We start from the raw sequence: 15,231 nt of genomic DNA on the forward strand, positions 1-15,231 counted from the left end.
GCTGCTGTAGCCCATCAGCCTCAATGTTCGACATGCTGTGTGTTCAGAAATGCTTTTTTGCATAGCACTGTTGTAACGTGTGTGTATTTGGGTTACCATCACCTTCCTGTCAGCTTGGACCAGTCTGGCCATTCTCCTCTGACCTCTGTCATTAACAAGCCGTTTTTGCCTACAGAACTGCCGATCACTGGATGTTTTTTGTTTTTCGCACCATTCTTTTTATACTCTTGAGCAGGGGTCAGCAACCTATGGCACATGTGCCAGCATTGGCACGTGGAAGAGTAATCATTGGTACGCCATCAACGGCGGGAGAGGAGTAGACTATTTTATTTATATGAAATTCCGCACCTGCATTCCAATCTACATCTTGATGTAATCCTTCCTCATGATCACGCAGCATGTTTTCATGAGCTGAATGGGATGCTAAACAAAAAGTTAAAATGTGATGAGACTGCAGTATACCCAACAGACTCGTGCAGCATGTGCAAGCCATTTACGCACGCTTTGCTTTGGTCGGGCTGCGCGGATAACAGCCTACATTTCATATTTCATTTGTTTCTTTTTAATTTCAGAACAACACGTGATGTAATAAGGAAAACACCACTATTAATACTTGAGATTTTCAACCCAGCATAAAAGAGAAAACAGTGCAGCGCAGTTTACATTTCTGTCCCAGAGAATCTAGTTGATTGCATAGATATAATACTATTAGGTTGGCCATGTCGTAGTTTTAGAAAACATACAACAGAAACTCTTATATGTTACTTGAGCATGTAACCAATACACGTCCTTTTTTCCCTCTGGACAAGTAACTTTTTTACTCGGACAAGTGAATGACCAATTCACAGCCCGAAAAGTCTTCTGTCATGAAACAAAGTGCGTTGCAAGATTAATTTACCAACTCATATGTGGCTTTGATTTACAACTGAACATTTAGTCCACTTTGTAGAAAAAAAGAGAGATATTTATCGTGTATTGCCATTAAGCCTAGACATATAGAGATATGATTTTTGGTCCATATCGCCCAGCCCTAATTGATGCTCAATCATAGAGATTAATGAAAGTGATGCAATAAATGCATATAACATGAATGCACACGACATGGATCATACGTTGCCTAAAGTTTTTTGGCTGGAAACTGAACAAATGCACAAAGAACATGATTAAAATGACGGGCATCAATATTTAACTACTCATAGACCTGTCTAAATATTAATAGATCATCTGATTAGAGTTTAAGGCACCGTGTACTTGTAGCCTCACTGCCTTTATGCATCATGCAATTTGTTACTGCCTTGTAAAAAGACTACAGGCAAGATGATTTGAACCAGCCATTGGAGGAAGAAGAGGAGGATGAAGAGAGAGAGAGAGGGAATCTCTCATTGCACACTCTTACTCAAATTTGTATTATTTATTAGGCATATTTAATTTTTAAACTGCATGGTCACATTACATTACTCATGTCTTATTTAATAAACTGTTTAATAAGAGCATGTTGTCTTTCTATTGCCATTACAATTATGCTTATCAAAGAAGGCTAATATAACATTATACTATATCACGTGTCTTGTAATTTAAACCTATCACGTCGCATGTGCAGACTGCGGAGACTGCCTATTGATTTCACAGCGATTTTTTTTTAAATACTTTTTTTAATCCTCTGAAATAGTTTACAATGGCTTTCCAATGATCAAAATATATTAATACAATTTATTTAATGTCCCATTGTCTTTGATAAACTGTGAAAGATGCCAGAAAGAAAAGTTTAAGTTGCACTTAATGGACTTAAGAATGGTTCAAAGCTCTTGTTAATTTACAAACATTTTAACGAACTACTTGGATAAGGATGCATTTGGGGAAACGTGCAATAGAGATTAAGTACTACTTAAGAGCTACTAACGCCCTACTTAGTGCTTGGGGAAACCCAGCCATTAACTGTGTTAATTCATATTGTACAAAAGGACAGGTTTTCTTTCATTAAAGCACTTTCACAAGATGCTCTGTGAAAATTCACATGCAGGATCATGATTATTTCATAATCATCGGGTTTTTCACTGAAACTTATGCTTATAATATAATTTGTAATAGAAAATAAACAATTAAATTAGAAAAATGCAAAATAGAAACATTTTCACAAGTGGACTCAAATGTTGCAACGCCATCGGCACATCCACTGACCAGGAAAATAAGAAATGGCACTCCAGGTCAAAAAGGTTGCCGACCCCTGCTCTAGAGAGTTGTGTGTGAAAATCCCAGGAGATCAGCAGTTACAGAAATACTCAAACCAGCCCGTCTGGTACCAACAATCATGCCACGGTCTAAATCACTGAGATCACATTTTTTCCCCATTCTGATGGTTGATGTGAACATTAACTGAAGCTCTTGACCCATATCTGCACGATTGTACACATTTCACTGCTGCCACTTGATTGGCTGATTTGATAATCACATGAATAAGTAGATGTACAGGTGAACCTAATAAAGTGGTCGGTGGGTGTACAGTATATGGGTGTTTCTTCAACTTCGGGCACTTTTAGCACTGTGATCTCCTAGAAAGTAAAGTCTCAATAAAACATTTTTTACACTCTCGCTAGTTTTTTTTTTTTTCTCAGAAATTAATACAAATCCACACCAGTGTTATTTCCGCCATATTTCAAATTCTGTTTAGTGTTTAATAGGATACTGTGGTGGAAATGATGTTGACAATATTAAATAAAATAACTAATTTCTTTGTATTGTTATGAGTATTTCAAAGCTAACATTTTATGTATCCTACATTAACACAATTTAAAAAAAAATAGCATTTTTGTTTGCATACTCTGGCAAAATTGCAGCTTGATTGGATATGACGTCCAGCAAAATAAAAAACAAATAAAAATAAAAAACTCTGATCAAGTTATATTTTCCTTGATTTTTCTCGGTTTTCTTCAAACATCACTTGTCCCATATTTCATCACAAGTATGCTCTGTTTGGTGTGGTGGAAATGACGCCACAACTGTGGAAGTTGATAAAACAATCTTTGCATAATAAATATTGAAATTGTCTATTTTACTCTGTTTAGATTATCATTGTTTAAACATGCAAGTTTAACATAAAAGGCATTTGAAAGAAGAAAAATAAAGTACCAAAAATAAATGATGACTGCCTGTTAAAAAGTTTCGGAGTCAGTTTTAATGTGACATTCATATAACAAATAGAAAAAAGTTTAAATCTGTTCATTCTAATAAAAATCAACCCCTGGGACATGTAATTTCCCGAAGATGAAGAAATCCATACGTTTGAGGGGAAGTTTATATTTCATATCATGTAATTGATCACCATTTAACATTTTTGTTTTCTTCACTTATTTTAATCATCTTTTGTCTTAGTTAATTCTAAAATGGTCCTGTAATGTGATATGAATTTTTGAAAGTACAAATATCTCATTTAGTTTATCAAATAATATAAGGTCATAAAAACTGCCTAAATAATAATTATCGATGAATTGGAGAATTTTGTTTGAAATATTTTCAGACAAATGATAGCACGTTTGAAAGAGTCAAAGAAAATCAATAAATCTATAGAAAGAGATTGTATTCAGTTAATAGTTCAAAGTTCACTTTATATAGGAAAAGTTCAAATAGCTACATTACACACTAAAGGAAAGGGAACATCCCAAAAAGCAAAATAGGGCCTCTTTAAAGTTCAAATTGATCTTTCAATTGATTTTTGGAAAAAAATTAAAATGCATTGTGACACTTGCAAATATTGAGGAAATAAAAATGTACTGCACCAACCTGCACTGTTCATCCATGCCATCTTCATCCTTGCCAATATCGTCACTCATATAATATCTGAAACATGACTGGAAGAAAAAGGCACATGTTAATAAAAGATACACATTCACTGATGTATAGTTTTAAGCTTTTGGTCAGATTTGTACCTTGCAGATCAGAACATGCAGTGCAGGATGCTGGAAGATGGAATCCTTCTGAAAATGATTTACTTGCTGTCCACATGCCGTGCAATTAAAAATCTCCTGGAGTTTTTCATCTGTGAGGGATTGAATAAAAAATAATGGTTAAAAATAAATGAAGATAAAACTAACATTATAAAAAATTAGATTCCATGTACAGTAGATATTGGAGATGTTCAGTACACTTTACATAGGACACGTATACAAATTCAACAAATTAACATCTGAAAATGTTTTGAAAGGTAGTGACAACCGTATTCAAGTCACTATTTTGGACATTGAAAACTCATCTAAGGAGTAGTGCTAGAAAAACATAGGTACCTGACTCAAATGATCTACAGTAGACAAGAGTTTACTCACCAGGACGTTTCCGTGTACATTCCTCTTTGTTTTTACTTGATCCTCTGTTACGGAATTCCGGACCTTTGAATTCATCTTTAGTTTCATTAGAAACCGGTTCTGGCTTAACCACCACTGTGCCTGCAAAAAGTGAAGCCAGGATGTTCAGAAAACTCTTTGGCTGAACTACATTCAATCATGGACAGAGGTTCCACATGTTTTAAGAGTTTTCTAACTTAAAATTACTGTGTAATCTCAACACAAACAACAAAATTAGGCATGTCAATGTAACACAAATAAATACATTTAATTTATTTACGTACTAACTAGCAAAAGTGAATGTAAGTATGCTAAATACATGCTGTTTGAAAGCACTACCAAGTGTAGCTTAGTAACTATGCTATGGGTAGCACAGCATTTGCACAATGAATCAAGCAATCAATTTCATGTGCAACATACACTATATGGCCAAAAGTTTGTGGACACCCCCTTCTAATTAACGAATTTGGTTACTCCATTAAATCCAGTAAAGAAAAATCTTAACGTTTCTTTATGTAATGGCTTGGGCTTTGTGTGCTTCCAAATTTGTGGCAACTGTTTGGCGATAGCCCTTTTCTGTTCCAGCATGACAATGCCCCTGGGAACAAAGTGAGGTCCATAAAGAAATGGTTTACTGTGTCTGGCGTGGAAGAAATTGACTATAGAGGGGTATAGAGGGGTAATAGACCTGTACCCCTCTGATCACTTTTGGGGTGAACTGGAACAGCAACTGTAAGTCAGGCCCCATCGACCAACGTCAGTTCCTGACCTCACTGATAGACTTGTGTCTGAATGAGAGCAAATCCCTGCAGCCATGTTACTACATACAGTATAGTGGAAAGCCTTCCCAGAAGAGTGGACGCTGTTATTACAGCAAAGGGGGAAATTGATGCCTAAGGTTTTGAAATCAAATGTTCATCAAGCACATATGGTGTCCACAAACTTTTGGCCACATAGTGTATATCTGTCCTCATTGTTAGCTCAAGCGCCACTCTTCAACATAACTGTAACCCCAAAACTCCAATATAACTGATACTCTTAAATCTCAACCTATCAAAACATTAAGTATCTCCCTTTATATTCATCTTGCATGAAAACACATAAAATAACACTTTATTTTAACATTTACCCTCCCTATCGAGTCCCAGCAAAGCATGCTGGGAAATGGAAATCCCCTGCCCAGTTTCATCAATGCTACATTACCACCACAAAAAGTATTCATGTAGTCCCAACTAAATGGCTTAAGTAAACTTCCATTTTACAAATGTAAATGGATAAAATTAAATGAAATCAAGTTGTGACAAAATGTTTTAGAATGGCTGCATAAGTTCATTTTAATTAAGTAAAATGAACAAGCAACACAAATCTTTTTTTGAGCGTGCGCTTCAAATGGCTTAATGCTGAAGTGTGCAATTTCTATGGCAGTAGCATCACCAAAAAGAATTGCAAAAATAATCATTGTTCTCAAACAGATTCCAAAAAAATCCCCATATCTTCCATGGGTTATACAAACAGATAGTCCCTCCCTAAACTCACACTATTGCAGTGGATCTCAAAGTGTGGGGGGCGCGGAAGACTGACCCGTTCTCAAATCACTTTCACACATTCAGCAAAAATAGTGACAATACACGCAAGAACCAATGTGCGCAATTTCTACACCTCTGCTTTTCCTCCTGCTTTGTTTAAACTTTTGGCAGGCACCGCAGCACGAACTGCAAAGCTAGTAATAATGTCACGTGCGCAAATTGTTTATGTAAACAATGATGTCTCGCATGCCAGTTTCAAATGGGGGAAACGATGAATTAACACTGATATTTCAGTCGGAGTTAAGGATGACTTGTATGGTGCTTTTGGAACTTGGACAGCCTATCACCATCCTCTCATCCCTCAGTCTTGTCGCTGACATGTAGTTACTGCCAGGATGGGCCAATCACAGTCGTTTATTTTTTAAAACTATCTAGTGTAAATGTCTCCATTGAGAGAAAATCAAGTTTTCATAGTATTTTTAAATAAAACTTTACATTATATGAATATGAAAGAAAATGCTATTAATCTTCTACATTTTGATCACTTCTGATTAGATTTTTTTAAGGGGGGGCGCTAAAGATTTTATTGTTTCAAAGGGGGGCGTGACCAAATAAATTTGAGAACCACTGCATTATTGGTAGATGAAATCTTACTGTGTCAGGCTGGACGAGCCATTCAAACAAACAGAGGAGTGTTTTGATATCACCATAATGTTACACTTTCAGACTGAATCAACCTACAAATGTCTTATAGTTAGGACTGGGCGATAAAATGATCACGATATTTATCACGATAAAAAAAAAAACTCCACGATATTGATAAGCTTTTGAGTAATTTTCGATATTTAGCATGTGTTCTACATCTAGACGATCAGGTGCGTGTTGCTAAAAACACAAGCAGTTCAGCTTTCTTATCGTACGTTTCCACTGGTGTGTGGTGAGCGAAGGCGAGCGAGCACTTTCAATTCTTTCATATGGAAGCCGAGTGCCACGCTCGCGAGGTGGATTGTAGAATTGACAGCAGCGCAGGGAAAGCTGTTCCCTAGCGTTGGGAGTGGCTTTGAGTGGATTTCTTCCACGTCAGTGGAAACGCAGCCTCAGACTGTATGAAGTTGCCAATGTCATTATCTCTGACAAGGATGAAAGACAATCAAATTACTAGTTTGTAGTCTAGTCTTTCTCACTTTAATGAATATATAAAAATGGCCCATTCAGACTTTTACACTTTTTACATTTTCTCTCAGGTGATTCCCCTGAACCCCCATACAGTATCATTCCTCAGTCACAAGGGCTTCTATGCCCCCATACTTGGTTATCTGAATGTTATGAAATATAAAAATAATTTTAATGTAAAAAAATATATGTATTCAAATGTACATAATCTTTTAACATTAATTTCCAACTGCACTCGATTGATAAACTCTATAATAACATTGTTATAGAGATAATTGGTAATTGTAGATTTATAATATATAGATAATTGTAATATTTTTGTAGAAGATCCCTCAGACACCACTGCTTTGGCTGTCTCTGGGCCCCCAATGCAGTTTTGAATAGACTATTTTGGCTGTTCAGGATTTTTTTTTCTGCCAACTTGGAAATTCAAAAAAATGTGCAATGTGCAAACGTGAATGCATATTGTGATAAATATCGATATCGAATGATATGAAAAAGAATATCGTGATAATATTTTTTGCCATATTGCCCAACCCTACTTATAGTTGATTCTGCCTATTACGTTGGGATTTATAAATTTACCATGAAAAAAACAAACAAAAAAACACATTAGCTTTAAAAAGAAGTCTAAACAGAGGAATTACCTTGTGGCAGCTTGCTAATATCCAAACCGCTCTGCATGCTGTCATCTCCCATGCAGTTTTCACCTCCTCTTTCATTAGCACACTCCGATTCATCGATGGCTGTATGTTTGGTCACAATAGAAGGTTTTCTGAAATTTAGATTAAAAAAAAAATTAAAATACCTAAAATTATTTTTTTAAATCTTTTTCCCAAATTATCCAATTTCCTCCCTCACACTTATCAACTCAACATTGCATCACAATAGTCCTAAAAAGTTAGCACTCTATCCTGACCAGGCATGGTAAAAGATCTCTTCCATGTAAATCTGGGTTACTGTCCTAACCACAACAAGCTCTAGTTTCTATGTCTGCTGCGTAACCCTGTTACAATGACTGAATCCCAACTCACCTTTTTGACCTTGAAGATGAGGGCTTGGTCATTTCTGAGGAGCAACCAGGCTGAAGAAAATATTAATATGTTTCAGCAATGCTGCTATTTACTGAGTGTAATGCAGGCAACATCAGCATTAGAAATAAAAGGCAACCGTTATGGTAATCTGCAAGCAAAAATTGGCTTTGAATTAAAGTAGCCTACCTCATTCATTTTGTCATCTGGGATGTTTAAGTCATTAGTGGCCATTTTACCTGCAAAATGGAACACAATATATAATTACACTATGGAAACTAACGAAAAAAACAAAATGCAAACTAGGGCTGAAGTGATTAGTTGACATTATAGACAACGTCGACAATAAAAAACATTGTCGACAAAAATGTGCGTTTGATGTCATTTAACGTAACATGAGATCATATAAAACTCTGATGATGATGCATGACAGCAGCACTGCATCTCGCGCCCGACTGAGGAGAGGAAGAATTACACAGCTCACAGTCCAGATGCACTCTAAATTTCCAAACAGCTTCAGGTGATGTAGATTGCAAAGTATGAGGGAATTACACACAAATACCAAATAAGTAAATACAGAAGCACACTCGTTGTGGAATAAGTGGAGCTGCTGCTATGCTGAAGCAAAACTTGCATTGAGCGTCTTTAAAGGAAACACCCTGATGTCACATCTTTAATGCAGTTATATTTAATACATTATACCGTTATTAAAGAGCCCATATCATGCTCATTTACAGGTTCATAGTTTTATTTTGGGGGTCTATTACAATAGGTTAACATGCTTTAAATGTTCAAAAAACACATTATTTTTCTCATACTGTACATTGCTGCAGCACCTCTGTCTGAAAAGCTCTGTTGTAGCTTCTGTCTCTTTAAAGACCCCCCTTTCCGAAAAGCCCAGTCTGCTCTGATTGGTCAGCTGGCCCAGTCTGATGTGATTGGTCAACCACTTAGAGCGTGTGTTGGAAACGGAACGGCCCTTACCATAAACGAGTTTCAGCTCGAGTGTTCCTGAGAAGCGCATTCCTGAGGCGGGCATTATGCAAATGTATCACATAGTGACATAGCTAAGTCACGGAAGTATTGTCTGGACTACAAACCAGGCGTTTCAGGCAGTTCAGGAGCAGTGCTTTCTGTGGGAGAGAGTAACTCCCTATGGCATGTAACTTTGCAGACGTTTTACATGCACAAATAGCTACATTACACACTAAAGGAAAGGGAACATCCCAAAAAGCAGAATAGGGCCTCTTTAAAGTTCAAATAATAAGGAAGCAGGTCATGTAAATAACTACAAACTCCGAAACGGTGATTTCTCTGTGTGGTCAGCGCCTCTTCTGAGTTATGTGAAGCGTCCCGATCTAAGGGGGAGAGATTGAAACGGCACCTGTCTGATGCACATTTTGTCATGGGGACACGCATCCCGAGCGCACGCTTGTTGCAGCTAGACTATAAAGTGATGGCTCGCGACTTACTGAATCATAATATATGTGTCACTATGCATTTCTGATCGTGAAGAAAATTGGCAATACACAACTTTATTAATAAGAGCTAGTTTGTTTGTTTTTTAGTTAAAGATGGATTGAAATGAACAGAAAGATGAGAGAGGCAGTCTTCACCTCATTATACACTGCAACAAAATACATTTTTGATTTGTTTTTGTTTTGGCTTGTTTTCCAATAATAATATCTAAAACTAATTTAAAACGTATACTGCAGAATAAAAATTGTTATCTGAGAATGTTGAATATAATATTAAGAAATACAAGCATTTTAAAATGTCTAAAAATCCTTTTTTTTAAAGATGCATTCACCACAGAACAGCATATAAGATATTTGCTTTTAGAGAATAGATCTTGAATATAAGTATATTTTGTCTTTACTGCACTCGCAGAAGAATAACCAAGGGAAAAAAAAAAAACACTTATACACAAAATACACTTCTCTGAAAGCAAGTCTAAATATCTTATATGTTCCTTAAGTAAATGTATCTTGTTTTAAGGATTTTTAGACAATTTTAAATTGAAAACAAGACAAAAACACTTGATAACAATATAATTTTTTGCAGTGAATTTTTTCCTGAATTAATTTTTTTCCTTAAATTCAGTGAATGTCATTTAGAGATATTTTTAAAAGATGATTTTGTCCTCTTTATTGTTAGTAAGCACATTTAATACAACCTTTTAAGTCGGGCACAAGCTGAATAATCGGTTAAGAGCTAATGATTAATCGTTGCTATAGTCGCTGAATAGTCGAATAATCGTTCCAACAACCGTTAGATTGGTCGATTAACAAAATAATCGTTAGTTGCAGCTCTAATGCAAACATTAACATAGAATAAATTGACTTAATTTAATCTAAAGTGGATCTACTAAACACAGTTTCCTCTGTAGATGATAAATGAACAAAAAAATTCCAAATAATCAAACATTATTTGTCTTAGGTAAGTATTATTTTTTACCACTGGAAGTCTCATCAACGTGTGATTCAAAGCTTTCGTCTTCTGGAGAATGTCCCAAGAACTCATGAAGTTTAGTCACCAGTGTGTTCAGCTTTCTGGACCTGAAAGAAACAGTTTAAATAAGACAACAGACTGACTCTTAATTGCTTAGGCCTATTTTACATTTTAAATCAAAATTTAGGCCAGTGGTGGGTCATAAGAAAAACATAGGGCACAAAAGTTGGGTTCCGGAAGTAAAAATCCCATTCAGTTTCTCTTTAGGGAAATTGATTTTTAACAATAACTTATAAACCTTTAAAAACAGACCTAACCTGACCTCAGAGGTTGTTAAACGATGGTGTATGCTTCTGTTGAAGCCATCACTCACTGTTATTTCGACTTCATTTTAAAAACATCATGTTTAATGGCAGAATTCCTGGTGAAGAACTACATGACCCATGATCCCAAGGGGGAAAAATCCACCACTCAGAGAATCGTGGCTAACAAAGTGTGCCAAAAGAGCTCTAGAGCGACCGGACACTCCCATAATGCACTGTGAATGATGCAATTCAGTCATTCTACCCACACTCTCAAACTACGTATTATATATATATATATATATATATATATATATATATATATATATATATATATATATATATATATATATATACACACACACATACATATATATATATATGAATATTTTGCAATATACGTAAAATATAGTTTCCGACCAACTTCAAATAAATTGATTTATATTTTCCCATCATTTCTAACTCGATTACATCATTCGCAATGCTTCTTGGGATTGTAGTTCATTCCCACATTAAGTACACAGTCTTGTACCTTGTCTTTTTGTTCAATTTTTAAATACTTTTTAGCTTCAAATCAAAGAGCTGGATAGTTTGGCTCATGGCTTACAACTCTTATGAAGGATTTTATGAAATCCATATGGGGAAAAATGCTTCCAGAACCAAGATAGCTAAATATTTTGACCAATGACCTTTCCAGTCATTTGTGACTAACCAATGACGATTTAAGAAAAAAAACATTTCATAAATATTGCACTCAACAAGAGCAATTTTAGCCAATAAAATATTACAAAGTTTAGGCTAGCATAATTAGAAAACTTTATATTTGCTAAAGAATTTTTAATGCCTTAAGATTTTCCCAGGCTTGGATATCACAATTTTAAAATTCCCTCATATTACCAGGTTTTCCATGACCGAGGGAAACCTGATAACAACAATAACATAAAAATGATAAAACTAGAATAAAAAAAAAATAAAAAAATGTATTTAAATTAAAAGTCCTGAAAATCACTATCAAAATCGGGGGGGGGAATCCTAAATATAAAGCACACAAACCAGCCTAAAATACATACATTTAAAAAAAAAAGATACAATATATATATATATATATATATATATATTCTTTTTATTTTTTTACGTGTGCAACAGTGGACGTTTGCCATTCATTGTCTCCAATAATCCTTAATAAAAGCCTGAACTACAAGGGCATGAACTACAATCCCATGAAGCATTGCGAATCACGCGATTGAAAAAAATAAAAATAAATAGTATTATATAAAACTATTGATTTTAGGTTGTTATTAGGTATAGCGACAATATATTTTGGGTTTACTGAAAACATTCTGATATACAAATATATATGTAGTTTGAGGGTTTAGGGAGACCGACTCGACTGTCCTTCACAGCGGCTGTGTCTGGTTTGGAAGGATGTGTCCTCCGGAAGTCGCGTTTGTCAGTCGCATACGTCATCGAGGCTGTCTCGTTTCAGAAATGCGAGTAGGACACTCCGAATGCAGCCTTCCAATGTGACCTTCTTTCACAGGAATTGGGAGGATGCATGAGATGTATCCTTCGTGGGCACTCATAACCCACAATACTTTGCTTCAACGGAAATGTCAAAAAAAATTACGCCAATTTGCCCGAAAATATGATGTTCAAACACAAGGAACGTTAATTCCTAAGTTGAAGTACCTCAGTAGATGGGTGCAGAGTATATAATATGTATAATTATAGTAATATATAAAGTATTAGACTAAAAGTACACCTGTAAAATCTATTTTCTTTTCTCTTTACATCATTATGTACCTCATACATTCCCTTCTAAAGGGACTTTGTTCCTTTCTCACTCAAAGCGCTCGCGCTTGTTAAAGAGTGACGTGCTGTCATAGCAACCATGTTACCTTCCGTTTCCGTTTGTCCTACAAAGGCCGTCTCGTTTAAACGAGGCTTGTTTAAAGGAGGACACTCGGTATACCGCTGCCTTCAAAGGACGCATCCTACCTAGCATGCAGTCTTCCAAAGAAGACACAGCCAGTGTCTCAAGGGAGTGGGTTGCTGCAAGACTTGTTTGGCAGGCTTTGTTGTCCGCGGTTCTGTGATTGGTGGATCTTTCTCTGCTGAACCATGGGTAATGTAGTCCTTAAACAGGAATTCCGTTATTAAACAATTAAGTTGAAATAACGCGGATGGATGGCTTCAACAAAGACCCACCATTGATGAACAACCTCGGAGCTCACGGTAGGTCCGTCTTTAAAGGTTTATGAGTTATCTTTGAAAATTAATACGTCTACACAAAAAAAAAAAAAAAATGAATGGGATTTTTACTTCCGGAACCAGACTGTTGCGCGGCCGTTGATTGGCAGGTGGCGTCATCGGTCTGCTATTAGCGCGCAGTTCACGCGACTGAAATATCTGTATCAGGAAGGCGCACGCTGACATGAGATGCTTTATAAACAAACCAATCAGTTCATGCCTGTTTCTGAGCAAACAAACTGAAAATAGGGCAAAGATTATTATAATAATACTAAGTACATAAATAAAACAACAAACATAGCTGCCTATTGATTGATTACTGTTCAAGGCTGTGTTAGACAAATGTTTTGTCAACAAACTTCTTTGACCCAGCTTGTTTCCTTTTCAGTGCATGCGTCCATTTTCAGAGGAAAACACAAAATCAGTGCATAAATCTCCATGCATACTTGTTCGCCCATTTTTATGAAGTACTGAAGATTTGAAGAAAAGGCCTAGTTGAAACATATGACCAATGGTTCATTTATGCTTTGGGTAAATAATGAAATTGCTTGTAAAAGAAACGCAAAACACTTCACCAGTATAACAACCGCAATCAAAAGAGCAGATGCTCTAAACTAGCAAGTTTTCTAACAAGCCACAGATCTGAAGTGCACAAATGTATGCATAACCCGGCTACATCCCTAAACACACACCTACCTTAAGATCTCTGTGCTCATTTCACGCGCAGATGCGTGAAATTTTGTGCCAGCTTGACGCCGCGTGCAAAGGTGTTTTATTCATCCGAACCGGTTCGTTTTATGTTTAATAAAGCAAAGTACTGTTTTTAAGACGATCAGAACAGACAAAGCGAAAGCGCCATCTTGCCGGATGGCTCGAGACGCGCTAAAATGGCGCACGCGATTCTCATATCGTGCGCGCGCGCGCTCTGAATGCACTGCACGCGTATATACAAACACACGATTTCCCGCATTTTCCAAAATGCATATTTTAGATGACATACCAAGATCCTATATAATGCACAAGAGAATGCATGCGTTAAAAGCAAAGAAAGTGAAGCAGAGGGGAAATTAGGGCATAAGTGCCATACCGGCGCATGCTATAATAAATGTGCATAAAATCACGCCTTTCCTTCGCCTCGTTGTCCAAAGAATCTCATGACCACACTTTAACCGGCGAACATGGCATTGCATTTTGCGCACTATCAATATCTCTGCAGATTCTGCACTTTAGACATACTCATTTTCACGCATGTCAGACTACATGCATGTGGATGAGATTATTCTGTTCTGCAGTACATGCAATCTCTGATAACACTGTGCAGTAACACTCGCATTCTCAACAGTACACATACCTGCAGATTTCGGCAGTCATTGCTTATCCTATAGATACCTGCAATCTCCTTTCAAATATAAAGGTTTCAATATATTGTTTTCCAGATGCAGAATAAATGAGCCTGATGATATTAAACAATGCCAGGATCCATGTTGCTGTAACGCTCCTTGCAGCGGATTGGCTCATTCTTTCCCAAAGGCGTAAACCAGAGGAGAAACTCGACTGACTTGCAGATGTTCACTGCACACCTTATACAGTTGAAGTCAGAAGTTTACATACACCTTAGCCAAATACATTTAAACTCTTTCTGAATCGTAGAAAACATTCCCTGTCTTAGGTCAGTTAGGATCACTACTTTATATTAAGAATGTGAAATGTCAGAATAACAGTAGAGAGAATGATTTATTTCAGCTTTTATTTCTTTCATCACATTCCCAGTGGGTCAGAAGTTTACATACACTTTGTTAGTATTTGGTAGCATTGCCTTTAAATTGTTTAACTTGGGTCAAACATTTTGGGTAGCCTTCCACAAGCTTCTCACAATAAGTTGCTGGAATTTTGGCCCATTCCTCCAGACAGAACTGGTGTAACTGAAGTAAGGTTTGTAGGCCTCCTTGCTCGCACACGCCTTTTCAGTTCTGCCCAAAAATGTTCTATCGGACTGATGTCAGGACTTTGTGATGGCCACTCCAGTACCTTGACTTTGTTGTCCTTAAGCCATTTTGCCACAACTTTGGGGGTATGCTTGGGGTCATTGTCCATTTGGAAATCCCATTTGCGACCGAGCTTTAACTTCCTGGATGATGTCTTGAGATGTTGCTTCAATATATCC

General features: G+C 36.5%; 1 protein-coding gene across 2 annotated transcripts in view; it reads right to left on the reverse strand.

The window, feature by feature from the left end:
• atrx (ATRX chromatin remodeler) overlaps positions 1 to 14,453 on the reverse strand; it is a 73,671-nt gene extending 59,218 nt beyond the window's left edge. Inside the window, exons 1-8 of one of the 2 annotated variants that reach the window (XM_051649424.1) lie at positions 14,419 to 14,453; positions 10,522 to 10,622; positions 8,254 to 8,303; positions 8,068 to 8,117; positions 7,681 to 7,808; positions 4,317 to 4,436; positions 3,924 to 4,033; positions 3,778 to 3,845 (exon numbers count right to left, since the gene is read on the reverse strand). In XM_051649424.1, the coding sequence (XP_051505384.1) occupies positions 3,778 to 3,845; positions 3,924 to 4,033; positions 4,317 to 4,436; positions 7,681 to 7,808; positions 8,068 to 8,117; positions 8,254 to 8,303; positions 10,522 to 10,622; positions 14,419 to 14,438 (647 nt within the window). In that variant the 5' untranslated portion in view covers positions 14,439 to 14,453. Of the gene's footprint in view, positions 1 to 3,777; positions 3,846 to 3,923; positions 4,034 to 4,316; positions 4,437 to 7,680; positions 7,809 to 8,067; positions 8,118 to 8,253; positions 8,304 to 10,521; positions 10,623 to 13,763; positions 13,937 to 14,418 lie in introns of those variants that run through there. The other variant, XM_051649425.1, reaches the window with a different exon arrangement.
• Between the last annotated feature and the right edge of the window lie 778 nt (positions 14,454 to 15,231).

The sequence above is a fragment of the Myxocyprinus asiaticus genome, chromosome 22, assembly GCF_019703515.2.
Source record: "Myxocyprinus asiaticus isolate MX2 ecotype Aquarium Trade chromosome 22, UBuf_Myxa_2, whole genome shotgun sequence".
Lineage (NCBI taxonomy): Eukaryota > Metazoa > Chordata > Actinopteri > Cypriniformes > Catostomidae > Myxocyprinus > Myxocyprinus asiaticus.